Source organism: Protopterus annectens, chromosome 2.part0 (genome assembly GCF_019279795.1).
Source record: "Protopterus annectens isolate FY-2018-M chromosome 2.part0, PAN1.0, whole genome shotgun sequence".
In the NCBI taxonomy this organism is placed as follows: domain Eukaryota; kingdom Metazoa; phylum Chordata; order Ceratodontiformes; family Protopteridae; genus Protopterus; species Protopterus annectens.
Window position 1 is genome coordinate 1,302,758,936 of NC_056728.1, and position 16,343 is coordinate 1,302,775,278.

General features: G+C 34.5%; 1 protein-coding gene across 5 annotated transcripts in view; it reads right to left on the minus strand.

Annotated features, from left to right (window-relative positions):
- LOC122793456 (E3 ubiquitin-protein ligase RNF19A-like) overlaps positions 1-16,343 on the minus strand; it is an 862,167-nt gene that overhangs the window by 124,469 nt on the left and 721,355 nt on the right. For all 5 annotated transcript variants that reach the window (XM_044061482.1, XM_044061481.1, XM_044061484.1 and 2 more), the window contains one exon: positions 5,354-5,516. In XM_044061482.1, coding sequence (XP_043917417.1) covers positions 5,354-5,516 — 163 coding nt within the window. The remainder of the gene's footprint in view (positions 1-5,353; positions 5,517-16,343) is intronic.

Here is a 16,343-nt window from a genome sequence, read left to right on the forward strand (position 1 = left end):
GTGGCATGACCATACACTATCATCTGATGCATTTGGACACTCCCTGATAGTTTTACAATATCTGGAAGCAGCATTTCTTTCTTGGAAGTCTGGGAGAACCTGGAAGACGCTTTAAATGATGCTTCTGTCTTAGTACAACCCCCTGTATTCACCAGAGTCAAGAGATGCTTAAGGTTATATATCTGTTGTTTAAACTTCAGCAATTAAAGAATGCCATCATTGCTTCATTTATCTTGTGTAATGCCCATTGTGGATGTACAGGGGTTTTATTTTAGTTAAAATGACAGCACAGGTAGCAAATATGACTATTTAGAATGTACATCCCATACGGAGAAGCATGAAGACATGGAAAGTAGAATGGTACTGCAGATATCTTTTCCCATGCAGATATGTACCGAATCACCCTTAAAAGACACTGGACATGAAGGAAGTTATTATACCCATTTATTTTACCCCTAAATCTTGTTGTCATCATAGGTGAGGGTAAGATATCATTCCTGCATAAAAAAGGGTAGTGGGAATGCATCCTCATTATTCCACATCTGCCTTGGAGAGGACAGCCCCACATCATTCACTACCATAAAAACTGGAAAGGTTGAAATCATCCCTCCCGTAAGTTTTCAGGGTACTAGGCACATACATTACTTTGACTCCAGAAAGACAGCTTACAAGAATGTATTCCTTGTCTGCTTTAGTCAGTGCAGCCTCTCACTTACTGATAGCATCTTTGGTTCACTGAATTCCTGTAAAGTAAACAAGGATCATTTCTGCAGTTATCTTTTCAGTGGTTGTACAAAGCCATCATATAAGCTGCTTGGTTCATGATTGCTTTCTTGTTTTTCCAGAGTAAAGCATGAAGAAAGTGATGCCCTTCATTTCTGTCTTTTAGGTGATGCTTCTGTGATGATGCTTTGTCTGTCAGTTTAGCACAGAGGTTTAAAACTAAATGTTTTAGACTGAAATGCTGCAGGAGTCATGGGTTTGAGTCCCACAGTCTGTATTTGCCTCCTGTTTAACTGTGCAAATCACTTAACTAGACATTGCTCCCAGATCACCCCTGAGCAAGGGGTACTTATCCAGTGGGCTTGTCATATTAATAAATATAAATTTGTCTAGGTGCTTAATAATTAGCAGGTGTATCTAAATATGTCCAACTGTTTTGTGTTGTCTTTAGGATCTGCAGATCATGTGCAAGGTATCAACTACTAACAGTACTTTTTTAATCCGTCAGGCTGCTTTTTATGAGGTGGTGTAATATGTTCACAGATGTGATACTAGTTTCCCCAGAAGTGTTGGGAGCAGAATATTTAAGAATATCACCATAAGGTTTAGGGTAAGCTGCTTTTTTTATTTATTTGCTAAAAAGGTAAGCCTACTGGATACAGTTGTCCCTTTCATGGGTAACCTAGAAGCTTTATCTGGTTAAGGGATTTGTTCAGAGTCATAATGACTGCAGGTGGAAACCAAATGGCTCAAACCCAGAACCACAGGAGACACTCATTAACAGGTTGCAGTCTTATCATTCTGAGATAATCTGCCAAAACTGCATGCTCTTCATAAATGAAACACAACATAAGAAAAGGGTTCCTAAGATACAGGCAAGCTAGGATTTTCAAGTTTATTCAGTAGTACCAGGAGATTTAAGGCGCCAGTAGTACTTCATTCTACAAATTTTCCAGACTTCCTTAGATTCACTGTATTGCTTCAAGCAGAGACATCAGCACAGATAAAACTGGATGCTACCTGAAGGTCAAGTAGAGTGTACAGCTGTATGTACAGTGTCTGCTGTAAACTGAACTCTGCTGCCTCCTGGGGTAACTACTACTCCTACTGCAATGTGTCACACAATGTGGTACATATAAAACTGTCCTGTCAACCTTGTGTTATGTTGCTGGCCTACATGTCACGGGTGATGAGAATATTAGGTTGTTAGTAGTTTTTTCAAAGGTTTTTAGGGTTTTGGTGGTTAGCTGTCTTAAGATATATGTAGTAGTTTTTCTTTGAGAGTCAAGTAACAGATTTTTTTCTTCATGCCTAAGAGTTTTATATGTGTTAAGAGCAGATAGAGACTGTCATTGTTTCTATGTTTTCCATGCCTTGTTGCTTTGTGACATGATCCATTTAAGTTCAATAACTAACCAATGGGTTGTGAAGTACTTTATTCTCTTTTTTCATAATGAAGCATGAGAGTTTAAAGATACTTTAGAATGTGTTGTTAAAGTTGCTGACTGCCTCATCCAGTGGAAGGTATTTTAAGGGATCCCAGTTTCATTTGTTGTCGCAAGGCATTAAATGCTCTTTGTGATCTGGTGCAAGCATAAGTAATGTTCTTACTTATTCTGGTTTATATGAATGTAATATAAGTTGGGTGGTGATGACTAACAGTGTCACAAGGCATGCCTGCATCACAGGTATACTTAGTGAAGGATAGTAATATTCAGTCTAAGATACTTTTTCTTTGTGTTATTTTGTCAGTTTTGTAAGTTCATTTGTAAGTTCATTAAGGCTGCATAGGTTAGTGGTAATAAATTAGGTTTTTATAAAGTTCACTAGCAGAAATTATGTTTTGGTCAATGTTACTGTCTTCTAAAATGACTACATCTTATTTTGTGTTTAAGGTAATCCATGACAGTATTTCTTCCAGGATATCAGCATTGTGTGTAAGTACTACTTGGAGTAATATAGATAGGTATGATTTGTGTGTTATGCTATGTGTTACTTTTCAGGTAGCACTTCTGCATTTGCTGCAACTTCATCAGAGGCAGTTCGTTCAATGTTGCTTGAATACGTTATTAAGATACCACTGGCTACTTTGGATAGCCATTACACTCTTAGTAGGTTTTATCCAGAGGGAGAGTTTGTTCTTCTGGAATGATAGGTTTGACTCATGTTTCAAGTTATAGTTAGGATACCAGACTTGTAATACTGTATGCAAGCATGCATTTGCTCAGTTTTGTTGCATATGCTTCTAGAGTTTGTTGCATATGCTTCTAGAGTTTATGTGGAATATATTGGAATATATTTAGGCTTGAAAGATTATAAAGTTGTGATAATTTGTAATTCTTATTGATAGATCCTGGGTTAGGATATATGTCACCACAATCAAGGAAATGCAGAAGTGCACCTTGTTTTAAGAAGATGATGCAGAAATATTATTTGATAGGTAGAGGAGGATGTTTTATGTAAAATAAGTTGGCATGGAATCATATGAATAGTTTTGTATCTTAACATGTGTCTGTTGTTCTAACAGACCCAGTAGGTAGGATCTTAAGAGTTTTGTAGCTAGGCATAGTACTTGGAGGTTGATAGTAGAGGTGTTCATAACATAGGGAGTTCTCACAGGATAAGTTCTGGGTTAGGATTAAGTCACCACCTGTGAGAAGAGTAAAAAGAACTGGGAGTGAATAAAGCATTGGGAATGTAGTTTATAATTATTTTTAGTAAGGAAAATCGCAGTGGAGTTAACAAATTAGGTATTCTTGCAGGAGCAGTTTGAGAGAGTAAGAACTATCTAATGTAATCACCTTGTTTTGAGTAGAAGGTAGAGATGTTTTCACTGATCAATTTTTTTATTATCTTCATTATATCTCTGTCACTACATGGTGACTTTGCAGCACACATCATGCTTTTGTTAATATTTCATTTACTTTTACTCACATTAGGAATATGTAAGTCATTTACTTATTACATTACATATCTGTACTAGCTCTACAGTAAATATACATGTACCAGCTGTAGACATACTAAACCAGATCCACTTCTCTTTGTGTTCTGAACTAATGTTGCAATTCCAAGGACCATAGTTGTAATATTGTGATCCTTGGGATTATAAGATTATTAGACCAAATGGGGGAATATAAAGTTTGAAGTTGTATTACATTTGAATATGAAGCACAACTCAGCAGCATTGTGACTAGTGCCATTTGTAGGCTTGTGAGGGGTGCATGCTCTGTGTCTGCCAATGATCTATAAACAATGCTACAGCAAACTTTGTTGTTCAGTATTTAAGTGTAGAAACTTCACTTTAATTTTACTGTTGCAGGACATGTGGTTCTCATACCTATACTAGCGAGCAATCTTTTTCATGTGGCTAGTATCCTGATATATTTCACCATCTTTGTCACTTTATAGTAAGGCATTCTTACACTTGCATGAGTGAGTGAGGCAACATGGATCCAACTTGCTTTTCCATTTGTTGCAACCTGTCTCCATAGTCAGTAGTCATCATGTGTTCTTGTATTCCTTTCATCATTACATTCTGCCTACTCAGTACTGAACTTCAATCACTAGCCCTAAATCTGTTTTTGAGGAAATTCCCCTGATATCTGTCACCATCCACCTTATGCTGGACTTTTGTCACTGCAGAGGTATACAGGTTTCCTTAGCAGTTATATCCAATGTCACTGGTGTGCATATCCAAGACAAAATAGGATCTTAAGCAGGACTGACTAGCATTTCACCTGACCTGAGCCTACTTATTGTTAAAAGTGTTCAGTAACATCATATTATTTGGTGTCCTAAACATAAGATGGCTTGCAGAGTCATGGCCATTTCCTAATTTTTGTCATCTATGATCCATACTGAAGAAGGACAAACGATCTGTAGAGTTCAAAGAAAACCACAAACATGCATCTCAGAATTTTCACTGCCTATTTTGCTTACAAAAGAATGCTACGAGATCCCATTGACAAGACCTTTTCACCACAAACTCTTTCCATTTTCTGTACTGCATTTTTTTCATTTTTTAAGGAAAACCGTAGTTTCATTTCTTTTCTTATCATCACTGTTCTTATTTTATTTTACACAAAGTTAAATATGACATTTCTTTAATTTCCTGTTTGCCTTTCCCACACCCCTCAAAACATACATATATATGCTGCCATCTCTGACAGAAAAGATTATGCCCACTAGATTGTACTTGTTAGGGACTGCCACATTAGGGACACCCTACTGACTAGAACTAGGAATACAAATATAAAAACATTCTGCCACCAGTACCCTAAGAACACGTACAGCTGCCATTTGGTCCTATGAAATACTACTTTTAAAGCTACAAGCTATATCCAGGGCCATTATACATGAAATGTACGGGACATTACACACCAAACTAGGGAAAAAGATTTTGAGGTGCTAAAAGAATTACAGAATACTTTGCTAGAGCCCCAACATGATTCTTATTATAAAGAAGTGGGGCTGCATTCCTAGAGAATAATAAGCCTAGAAAATCCACTTTTTTGTCAATAGGATGGTTTTAGGGTGACAGTTTTTGAATATCTTTTAAGACTGTGGGTGGAATGCCATTAACATCATTAAATTAGTATAAAACAAATACAGTGCCTTTCTGTAAACTTACCTTTCGTCCTATGTATATTGGGATCCCAACAATTATAACCGGGATTGCAATGCCTGCAATTAGTGAAATCACCACTGGAGCACTGATAAGCATGCCAACTTGCCAAAGGATTTTCCGAGTTCGAGACCAGGGTTTCTTTCCCCAGAAGGTACACCCCGAAGGACTGCAGAGACATGAAAGTGGGTTCATTTAAGCATTATGGAGTACATAATTCACTTATATAATTTTATTGAGGCAGTAAATACTTTTGAATCTATGGCTCTTTTTCAGAGAAGCTAGGGCTGTGTTTACACCAGGTGCTACATATGACTTGCCATTTTCATATTAATAGTGTGAAGTACAGTACAGGATTATATAAGATTATAAAATGGCCTGAGAAATATCAAAAAAGATTAGATAAAGAAACGAAAAGAAAAAATCCGATCAATGAGAATGCATACAACCCTTTAGAAAAAAAGAAGCAAATGAAACTATTAACTAGTATATTATAACTCTACACACACACTTACATGCACACACGCAAACACTCATGCACTCAAACACATATGCATGCATGCACACATGCACTCAACATTTGCAATAGCATTTTCAAAAGACAGCAATTAAAAACAAACATTCTGCTTCAATCTATTGATGAATAAGTTAAGAAATCACGATGGCTAATATTTTAAAAGAATGAAAATGGAACCATGATGAATGCATTAAAAAATACCTGACAGAATATATCAGCTGACTCTTGTGATTAGAGACTATGCTGCATTTATCACTAATAAAACAAGCACCAAAGAAAATACTAAATAAGGTAGCTTGCTTTTGCACAAACCAGCTAATTTCTTTTAAACTATGTATCATAACCAGCACACTAAAGGATAGGTACTTAATACTGAATGCCCTATATTCTCTTCATGGAAAGAATTCCCTGTAAATACAAAGGGGTAGCTCAGTAATTTTCAAAGAAAGAAAAGTGATGTCCTCCCAGCTACCTCTAACAGGAGCTGCCCCAGTCAAAATAAATAGTTATTATTGGAAAGAAATTCTGTCATCACTGACACTGGCTAGAATAAGGAGTAGACAAGACTTACCACTTCATTTTTAATGGCTGTCCATGATCAAGTGGTCTAGTTTTCTTCACAATGGGAGACTTCATTAAAAATGGCTCTGTTCTAAACACATCTCCTTTTCCCAGGGAGTATTTTCCTCCCTACAAAATGATCCCTGCGCTGCACACATAAAAGGGATGACAGAACTATGTTTCTCTTCTGTGAGAGTTCTGCACAGTCCAGCTTCCTCAAGATGTTGGGTTTGAAAGAAATTTCATGACACTTTTTTTAGAAGTTTATGTCACTCTCTCTTATACAGTCCTGACCACCAGATTTAAGGATATTACCCCAGAAAAACAACATAAAAATAATAATATTCAGCAGGGTGGTCATCACCAAGGCAAACTGGCCCACTGCAAGGTATTCTAAGGCCTGATGCTACAGGCAGAGAATGTCACTGCCTCTGAATGGTCCATTATTTCCCTAGCTTTACCTACCTTATAGGGGATTATTATGCTTAACAAATGGGCTATTAGAAAATGTATGTTTAAATGTTTACCTTTATAATAGTGATATATTCTACATGCATTTAATGTAAACAATTCATATGCCAAAATACTCACGGTTCTGTGAGTTGATATGGTGTTGAAAACAAATTCCAGCTCTTGTTTAATTTATGAAATATATTTATTTTAAAAGTGCTATGCTTTAGCTCAGATCCGTATTTCCTCAATGCAGTCTCAGTAGCTCAAAAGGAAGTATATTTATCTTGGGTAATGAAGACTGTGGGTTCTATTCCTACAATAGGTACTTGTATTTGTTTTCTGGTACTGATCCTGCAGTACAGCATAAGGAGGGTGCTATACTCTTGAATGAGGTATTAAACTGAGGCCTCATCTCCTTGAGTTGATGCCAGATCATGTGGCTGTAGAAGATCTCAAACTTATAGAAAAAGAGTAGGGATTGCTTTATATCTACCCATTATTTACATATTTTTGCAACCCCAATATCTGTCATATTCATTTCATTTTTATAATTTCTACATCAGTAACACAACACAATTTTTGTACATACTTTTTCTGTTCCCATTTCCGTATCTATCCACCCCAATGCTTTTTCCATATCCATTTTCTTATTTCTGTAAATATATCTTCGTCCTTTCTGTTTTTGTTATACAATAGTCTTTCACACCTTCTTTTCTACAATATCCAGATTGCAACAAATAATATTTTGTCCTATTTATCAGTTTCCTCTTTCCTTTCTTTTTCATGTTTACCATCCAATATAATTTCCATATTCATTTCCTTGAAACCTTCCCAACTATATACATTTTTAAACTTTTCTCAACAAGACATAGGGCCAGATTCATTAATGCGTACACTAAGTGTACATGATATGTATTCAGGAACATCCCTACCACATATTATGTGCTTTCTAGTCACTCAGAAAGATTACACTAAGTGTACATGTGGTCTACACTTTGTGGTAACCTTTATGAATCCCTGTCGATATTTAAAGCTGCAAGGAAATTAGTAGGAAAACTAAAATTAGGAGGAAGAAGGTGTGATTTATGATGTGTTGTCTGTTCACTCAGAACAGTATGCACTTAGTGTAGGCATTATTGAGTCCAGGGGATATTCATTTTACATTTTAAAAGAACAATGTTTTGTAGATTCCTCTGTCTTGCAATCATAACACATTCTTTCTTTTATTGATTTATATTTCATATTTCCCTTAAGAGGTGACTTGTTTAACAAAATTCTCTACAAAAGTTCCCCAGCTTCATAGATATTTTCAAACCTTTTCCTTCTTTATTTTACTGCATTACTAATATAATCTGATAAAATATCGGGCAGTGCAGGGGTGTAATGGTTAACATTGTCGCCTCACAGCAAGAGGTTTTCTGGTTCGATTCTCCACTGGGGTGTCTTCTGTGTAAAGTTTGCATGTTCTCCCTGCATTCACGTGGGTTTCCTCCAGGTACTCCAGTTTCCTCCCACAATCCAAAGACATGGATCTGGAGCATTTCTCCCCCAGCCTCCACTGAAAATAGGCACTTTCCTAGTCGGACTTTCTCAGTCAACAAAATGATAAATAAAAAATAAATAAATCATGCCGTTGATATACAAGAAAAAAACCTGCATACTTTTTTCAGTATTCCCCCTTTTTGTACTACATGCATCAATTCTTAATTTCTATAACATTACTTTATTTCATATTCCTTTCTTTCCATAATCTCTTTTCATCCCTTCTTTTCCATTTTACTTGTTTCCATACCTCTCATATAACAATTTTCCCATTTTATTCTCCCTGTTTTTCATACTATTTAAACCTAATCCACCCTTCTTTTATTGAATATTATTCTTATTTTAATAGGATTCAGTCTTGAACCTCAACTATAACTAAAAAGATATATTTTAGCAATTTCTTTTCCATTTTCCTGGAAACATATAACCAACCCCCTGCATAAGCAAGTTTCCCAAAAATATATATTTAACATATACACCATTTTATTATATGATAAATTAAAGTTTTTCTACCATGCAAGTAATTTTTTTATTAATTTCTTCCAGTTGCTCTTTCCATTGATTAAGTATGCTTTCATATTCCCCATACTTAACCCCTAATTTATTAACTTCTTTCCTATTATAACAATTTTTTTATTTCACCAACCTCCTTAATTTTTCCTTTATTCAATCTTATACCAACCTTTTAATAACTCTTCAATTCTTATAACTCTTTCATTCATACAACCTCTGTGTTTTTGTTACAAAACCAAATCATATACATAAGACAAAATACCAGTATCTCATTTTCCTTTTCCATCTTCCAACATCCTTCATCCTTTTCTGACATAAACATTTGAATAATTCTATTCATTACTAGAACAAAAACAAACCTACTTAAAAGACACCACTGCTTAACTCCCTTTCTTACCCAGATCTCTTTTTTCCATATATCCATTTATCATTCTTTCTAACATGAATTTTTATAACAAGTTTTTATAACTTCCACTCTTTGTTTAATTATTCCATATGCTTCCAAAATTTCCCACATTGTCTCATGACATATTTTATTAAAAACCTTGTATATATCACACATAACCGATCTTACCCCATTTTTTTTCTTTCAAGATCATGCTTATTTATTTTACTTTTATTAACATTTCCTGTACTTCATTCCCTTTTACACTAAAAACACCATTCCCAATTACTTAATTCAACACTTTTTGCATCCCTTTTGCATTATTCTCATAAATATTTTATAGTCAGTATTCCCAAAAGTTATAGGTCTCCAGTTTTTTATATCTTTCCTTTCATCATTTTTCCACATCAGTTTCACCACACATTACATACTTCTTTCTTTATCTAACCATTAATTTAATACTTTACAGAAAGCCATCTTTTCTTCTATTTCCATTCACTTGTAAAACTTGTGTTTAATTCTGATGCTGACTCCTTATTTCATAACTTCATGCATTTCATCCATGGTAATCTCTTGTCCAAGTTCTTAGTACGTACACGTTTTTAACAAACTATGTCTGTTTCTCAACTTCTTCCTTTTCATACAACTTTATCTACAAAGCTTTGCACTACTTCCATTATTAGTTTTGTTTATATCTTATACCACCATATTCATCAAATAATAAATCCATTATTCCTTCTTTTATTTTCACCTGTTTTCTAAATAAGCTGATATCTCCTCTAGCTTACCTTTTAAGAAAGATCTTTACCTAAATAACAATCTTTTAGATTTTTCTCTGTTTTTATTAAACTTTCTTTCAATCTCTCTTATTCTGTTGCCTTTTTTCTCAATTTCTACATGAATCTCTTCCATTATTTCTTTATATTTCTTGTTATGTTTATTTTTCATTCTTCTTTCTACCATTAAAAATGTTCTTTAAACACTGCCTGCCATACTGACTAATTTTCATACAATTTCCTCATTGTCATGTGTTCTTCCCATAATGTGTTACTCTCCTGGTTCATTTCTTTTGTTCCTTTCCTTTTTTAGTACCTCTGCAACTTCCACACCTCTTTCTATTCCTTTTGCATATTTTACATAATCTGTCTCAGTTTTAAATAATCCTCTTTGATGAGTCCTTTCTTTTGTCCCCTACTTTTAATAACTTCCTTCAGTACTTTTACATCTTCTGTTACTTTCCCTTTCTCCTTTTTTAAAATTATAGTTAAAGTTTCCTATAATAATAATAAACACATTAACTAAAACATAATTTAGGACATGAAACATACTTTTTCTTGTCTATTATGTTTGTGTATGCATAAATTACAAATAATTTTACATATCTTTCAACTTTACTTATATCACACATCATCATCCTAACTGGTAGTAGTATTGTAACATCTAATATTTTCAGTTCTTCATATACCTGAACATTCTTCATCTCCTACAGACCATATAATCTTGTTTCCTCACAAGGCCTCAATTATATCCCTTTCCTCTTTAACACATCGTATATCTAATAAATATATAATTTCTGCTTTCACCTTCTTACACCATTTAATTACAATTAGCCTCTAGTATCATTTCTTATACTGTTCACATTAACATTTAGTATCTTTACATCACCCCTTAGCTTTCTTTACTTCTTTTTTTCAGCTTTTCTTTTTCTTTTCCTTCGTCATAACCTTTCACCTATTGATATTTCATTATTTTATTCTTGTTCTTCTCCAGTGTGAAAATCCCCTCATCTCCTTTCTCACTTCATATTTTCTTCTTTAAGAATAAAATCTTTTTTTTTCACCAAGAGTAAATGCCATTGCTTCTGAAGTTATTATATGCTCTTGTTCTAAATTTTCTTTCACAATGTTATCATTCTCATCTTCTTTGCTATTATTTTCAGCATTTTTTTAGCTACTCCTTTGTCCCGTAGCAAAGAAACCAAAAATGCCCTTGAATATTACATTTACTACTCTTTGGTTCACAATTATTACTAATATGTCCCCCTCTCTCCACATTGTCTTCATATTCATTTTTCATAGTCTTGTACTAAATGCCTTTCATCTCTACAAAAAGCAGGCCTTTGGCTGGCCCCAGTATCTCACAGTCCCTCTCTTTCAATTAACATTTATTACATTTTGCACATGCTATATCCTTCTTTTTATCACATTTAATGTTACTAACACTTACCACCCCTCCATGTTCAGACATTTCTTTCATCAAATGCCTTTTTATAGCATGCATATCTTTATAAACAAAGAAGAAAAAAGACTTCTTTTCAATGTCATTGTCAGCAGTTCTGTATTGCCCATGCATTTTCCTTTTAAGCAGCAGTGCAAAATTCAAAAAATACAATCCATCCATTATGTAGTATTGTTTTCTTCCTGCATCAGATATGCTTTCTTTTAATAAACTGAACATCTCAAAGGTCACTTCACAGAAGTCTTCAGTGTCCAAATTAATGCTCTTATGTCTTTCATACTAAATCCTAAAGGCAAAATTATATTGTCCAAAACATCATATCAGTTTAAATAAAAGCCAGTCATTGTTTTAATTCTTACCTAAGGCTTCTTCGTTCTGAATTATTCAGCTACAGTCTGTTGCTTTGCATTTCTTTTTTGTTTTCACAGCTGCTTGACTTTCCATTCTTACAGCATCAACATAAGATTTTTTTCATATAATCAGTTGGTAATGTGTGCCTTTAAACTGCACTAGTTACTCTACTAGGCAAACACACAAGAGTTTTATGCTTCTTTACCTTCAGAATCCACTGTGCTTTATGCTGAAACTGTCATTTCTTCTGCTTCCATAATGTGCTCAGCTACTTCAGTCCAGCTTGCTTTTACTCCATTATATGGTTTACTTTGCTCCATTGAATTATGTTCAACCTATGTTAGTACTCCACTTCCTTCTAACCCTGTTACAATAATTTCCTTAGTTGTAATAGTTTCAGTTACCTCCCAGTCTGCTTCTTCCAAAATCCACACTGCTCCATCTCTCATGGAATCCTTCTACCTGACTTCTCATAACTAAGTCAGCAGCAGCCCTCCATCACCACCTAGTGATTGTGGTACAGATCATCAAGACAAAAAAATTGGATGTCCACCCAGTATCCTGGCTAAGTTTACCCTGTTCAATATTAATACCACCTCGGGTCTCCCAGAAAAGAGGCCATTGGCCTAGTGGTACTAACCATTAAACAAAGTTTAAATAAATAAGTAGTGTAACAGTAATTGCCCCTCTATCTCAAGTGCACATATTACAAGAAGGATACTTAAAAGAAATGTGTACCATGAGCATATGAGCTGCTGTTTACTGGCCACATTAAAGAAACAAAATAGTTTCTAAACTGAAGTAACATCCTAAGATAAACAATTTGATCCTATCAGCTTATTTTTTCTATTTTAGAAAATGTTGTATTCAATTTGTAGGAACAGGTTAAGGCAACCAACTACACTCATTCCTTTTTTTACCTTAAATATATGCAAACTGTTTTTACATCAGTAAAGTTACAATTCAGTTTTAGGAACACTAACAGCTTTATCAGTAGTATGGCGTTCATTCTTTAACCTTGGGCACCGTGGCAAGGAACAGGAGTCAAAAAGAATTAGGATGATTCATGAATAACTGCTATACTGAGGAAGATATTACAAAGACAGCTTACAGTTTATGTAAGCTTTTCTGATGTAGCCAGCAGGACAGCAGCTTTTATTTAAGCAGTGGTTATAGTTTGTATCAGCTTTGTTAGTTGTTTTCACAGAGGTGTGGATTATTTGTAATATTGTTACACAAACTGATCTGGTATAGGGAGATTGGGTTGCTAAAATTGTGCTAATGATACAAAAAAATGTTGGCATTAGAAAGCTCAGTAGTTTTTTAAGCCCAAGCTAATGCTTTAGTGCAGTACTTTTAGATTAAGAGGTAACTGTTCTCTTGCTGCACACTTAGTTTTGTGTGTTATTAAAAGTAGTCATTCTTATAGTAAGAGAAAATGGCAGAAATGTTATAGTTTTGTTTTCTACACAGTGGTTGAACTTTGACATGCACAGTCATGAAGCATCAGTCTTGTTAGTTTACAGGTCGAGCCTGTGGATTAATAAATATGATTTTACAATGTTGAGCTGACAGTGATATTACATTCTGCTTTCTGCCCATCTTCTAAAGCATGTCTTTCTAGATCTTCATTTGTTTTCACCAAATGGGCTCAAAAGGTTTTGAGTCTGTTGGTATTCACATGTGTGCAGTCAATTACAGCTTATTATATTATCTTTAAAACATGATGAACACAAACCACAGTGCATTACTAGAAGAAAATTTCAAACTCTCTGTTCAGAGATTCTCAAAGTAGCTCTGAATATTTGCGTTCTAAATAAATGTATAGAACCTGCATAAGAAGGGAGGACATGATAATCCCATTTTCTGATAATACAGTGTGCCTTATAGAAAAGAGGAAGCTCAAATAAAATAATATAATTAAAGAAAAATTACATCACTGTGTCTTAAGGTAATTTCAACTTAGAACAAAATACAAAACAGTAACAACTACTTTCAGTACTGAAGGAACATTAGTATAGCATACAAAATCAAGGTAAGATTATAAAAAATGTGTTTTTCTGGTTTCTGGCCACAGTTGCCAATTACAGAAGACTTAGTCATATTAGGAAGGGCAGCTAAATCCCCAAATGAACACACATACACAGACACACATCCATGCACATGCACACACGTGCATGCCCACAAATGCATGAACACACTTGCACACATCCACAGAAATACATGCACACATAGACACACACCTACATGCACATATCTACACACACACACACACACACACACACACACACACACACACACACACACACACACACACACACACACACACTCACTCAAGTGCAACACAAGTATTGACAAACAAGCAATTAAGTCGTCTTTTATATGTGACTACAAAATGCTATTATTTAAGGCTTTGTCATTCATGTACAAGTAAAGATTTTATCAGATAAGCATGGTAAAATATTTTCTAAAGAGAGCTGATTAGAAACCAGAGTTATGAGAAGAATATAGCTCATTTCTATCACTGTTTTGCACTGTGACCAATGTTTGGCAACTGCCTCATTTTGTTCCTTAGACTCCTGCATACAATTTCCTCTGAAAAATTGCATAGTGGCCCCTTTTATTCTGTTTTTGCTTTTATCAATGGACTCTTCTTTCCCATCACACAGGTATTACCAAGCACCTCTAACCTCTCTCTTTTGTCAAAATTTTTTGCGGCATTCTTGCATTTGGACATTTTAACCTAATTTTAAACTAAATAAAACAAACACCGTGGCCACGAGGAAACCTTTAGCACTCGAGTAACCAGATAGTCCTAAATTAAAAACTTCAAATATTCAAAAGTTGAATATAAAAAGTTAAAAGAAAAATAAGACCAACAGTTAGCAGAGTCCTTTTTCGGCCATAAACTTATAAGCGCTTTTAGCCTGAAAAATTCAAGACTTCTTCAGATAACAAACCCAGGTGTATTCAGGTTTTAAAAATTGCTCACAATCATGTGATCAAAGATAGCCATTCCTGTCAGCAGAAACTTTCATATCCCCAGCCTATCCATAAAAAAGGTTTTTAACTTTTCTGGAGTCTTAAAGACCTATTCAGCTGTCATCTTCATAAAGACTTTAATTTTAAAAAACTAGAGACTGAAATATTTTCATTAATACCTGGCCAGCCATCTGCCTGAAATTTAAGTTGCCAATAAACTTTCCAGATGTAGATGCCAGGGACCACCCCTTGGATTAAATGGAACCTGTTTTACAATAACAAAAAGAAACGAGTGGTCTGAATATTCCAATATGTACTTTGCTAGGGCATTAGTTGTTTTTGCCTTTGGATGTTGCATAGGTATTCATACACCATCTCTCTTAACATCTGGTCAGTTTTCCCGATATAAAAACAACTACAGCCTTCACATAAAGCTGCATAGACCACGCCTTTACTATTACAATTAAAATGGCCTTTTATGGCATGAGATTTTCCTCTAATATAAAAAGACTGTCCCATGTAAATCCATTTACAATAGGGGCAATGCCCACATTTCTTCATCTGATTATGAACGCCGCCTAAAGGTTTTGTACAGGATAGCGTCTCCAAAATATTTTTTAAGTTCTTTTCTTTCCTGAAAACAATATGTCTGACATCTAAACATTCTTGAAACTCGCTGTTCTTCTTTAATATTTCCCAGTTCTTATTTAATACTTTTAATAGTTACTTAATAGTTTTTTGGTCAAGATTATAGTTCGTAATAAAAGAACATGAAAATTCAGAAGTGTTCCCTGTTTTATTCAAAATAGGAACACCCTTTTTGTTCTGTATTAGGAATAGGTATATAAAAATTCCTTTTCTTTTTTGTTATAACTTTATCTTTTATTTCAGCTACAAAAGCTACAGGATAACCTCTCCCCTGGAACATAGTTTCCATTAATACTCATTCATCTAGGAAATTACTTTCTTTTGTGACCATCCTGGACACTCTGACAAACTGGCCCTTTACTACAGATTTTTTCTGTGTCAAAGGGTGGACACTAAAGAAATGGAGAAATGTGTTAGAGTAGATAGGTTTTAACAAAATTTTGCAAAGTAGCATTTATTCTCTGTATCTTTTATTAACAACACATCCAGGTATGGAATTTGTATTGTATCCATTTGAACTGTGAGTCTTAAAAAGTCGGTACTCTTATGAATAAAGTTCACAGACTCCAATAGTTATTCTTTTGCACCCTTCTGTATAGTAAATAAATTGTCAAGGTATCTGGTGTAAAACCATATCCAGTGATTAAATGGGCTGTTTAAAATAAAAAGTCTCTCCCATTTTCATTACAATATTAGCATAAATGAACCCACAATTAACCCTCATGGCTACAGCTTTTGTTTGATGAAAAACGCCCATCAACTAAAATAAAATTATTCATTAATACTATTTCCAGCAGTTCTTCAAA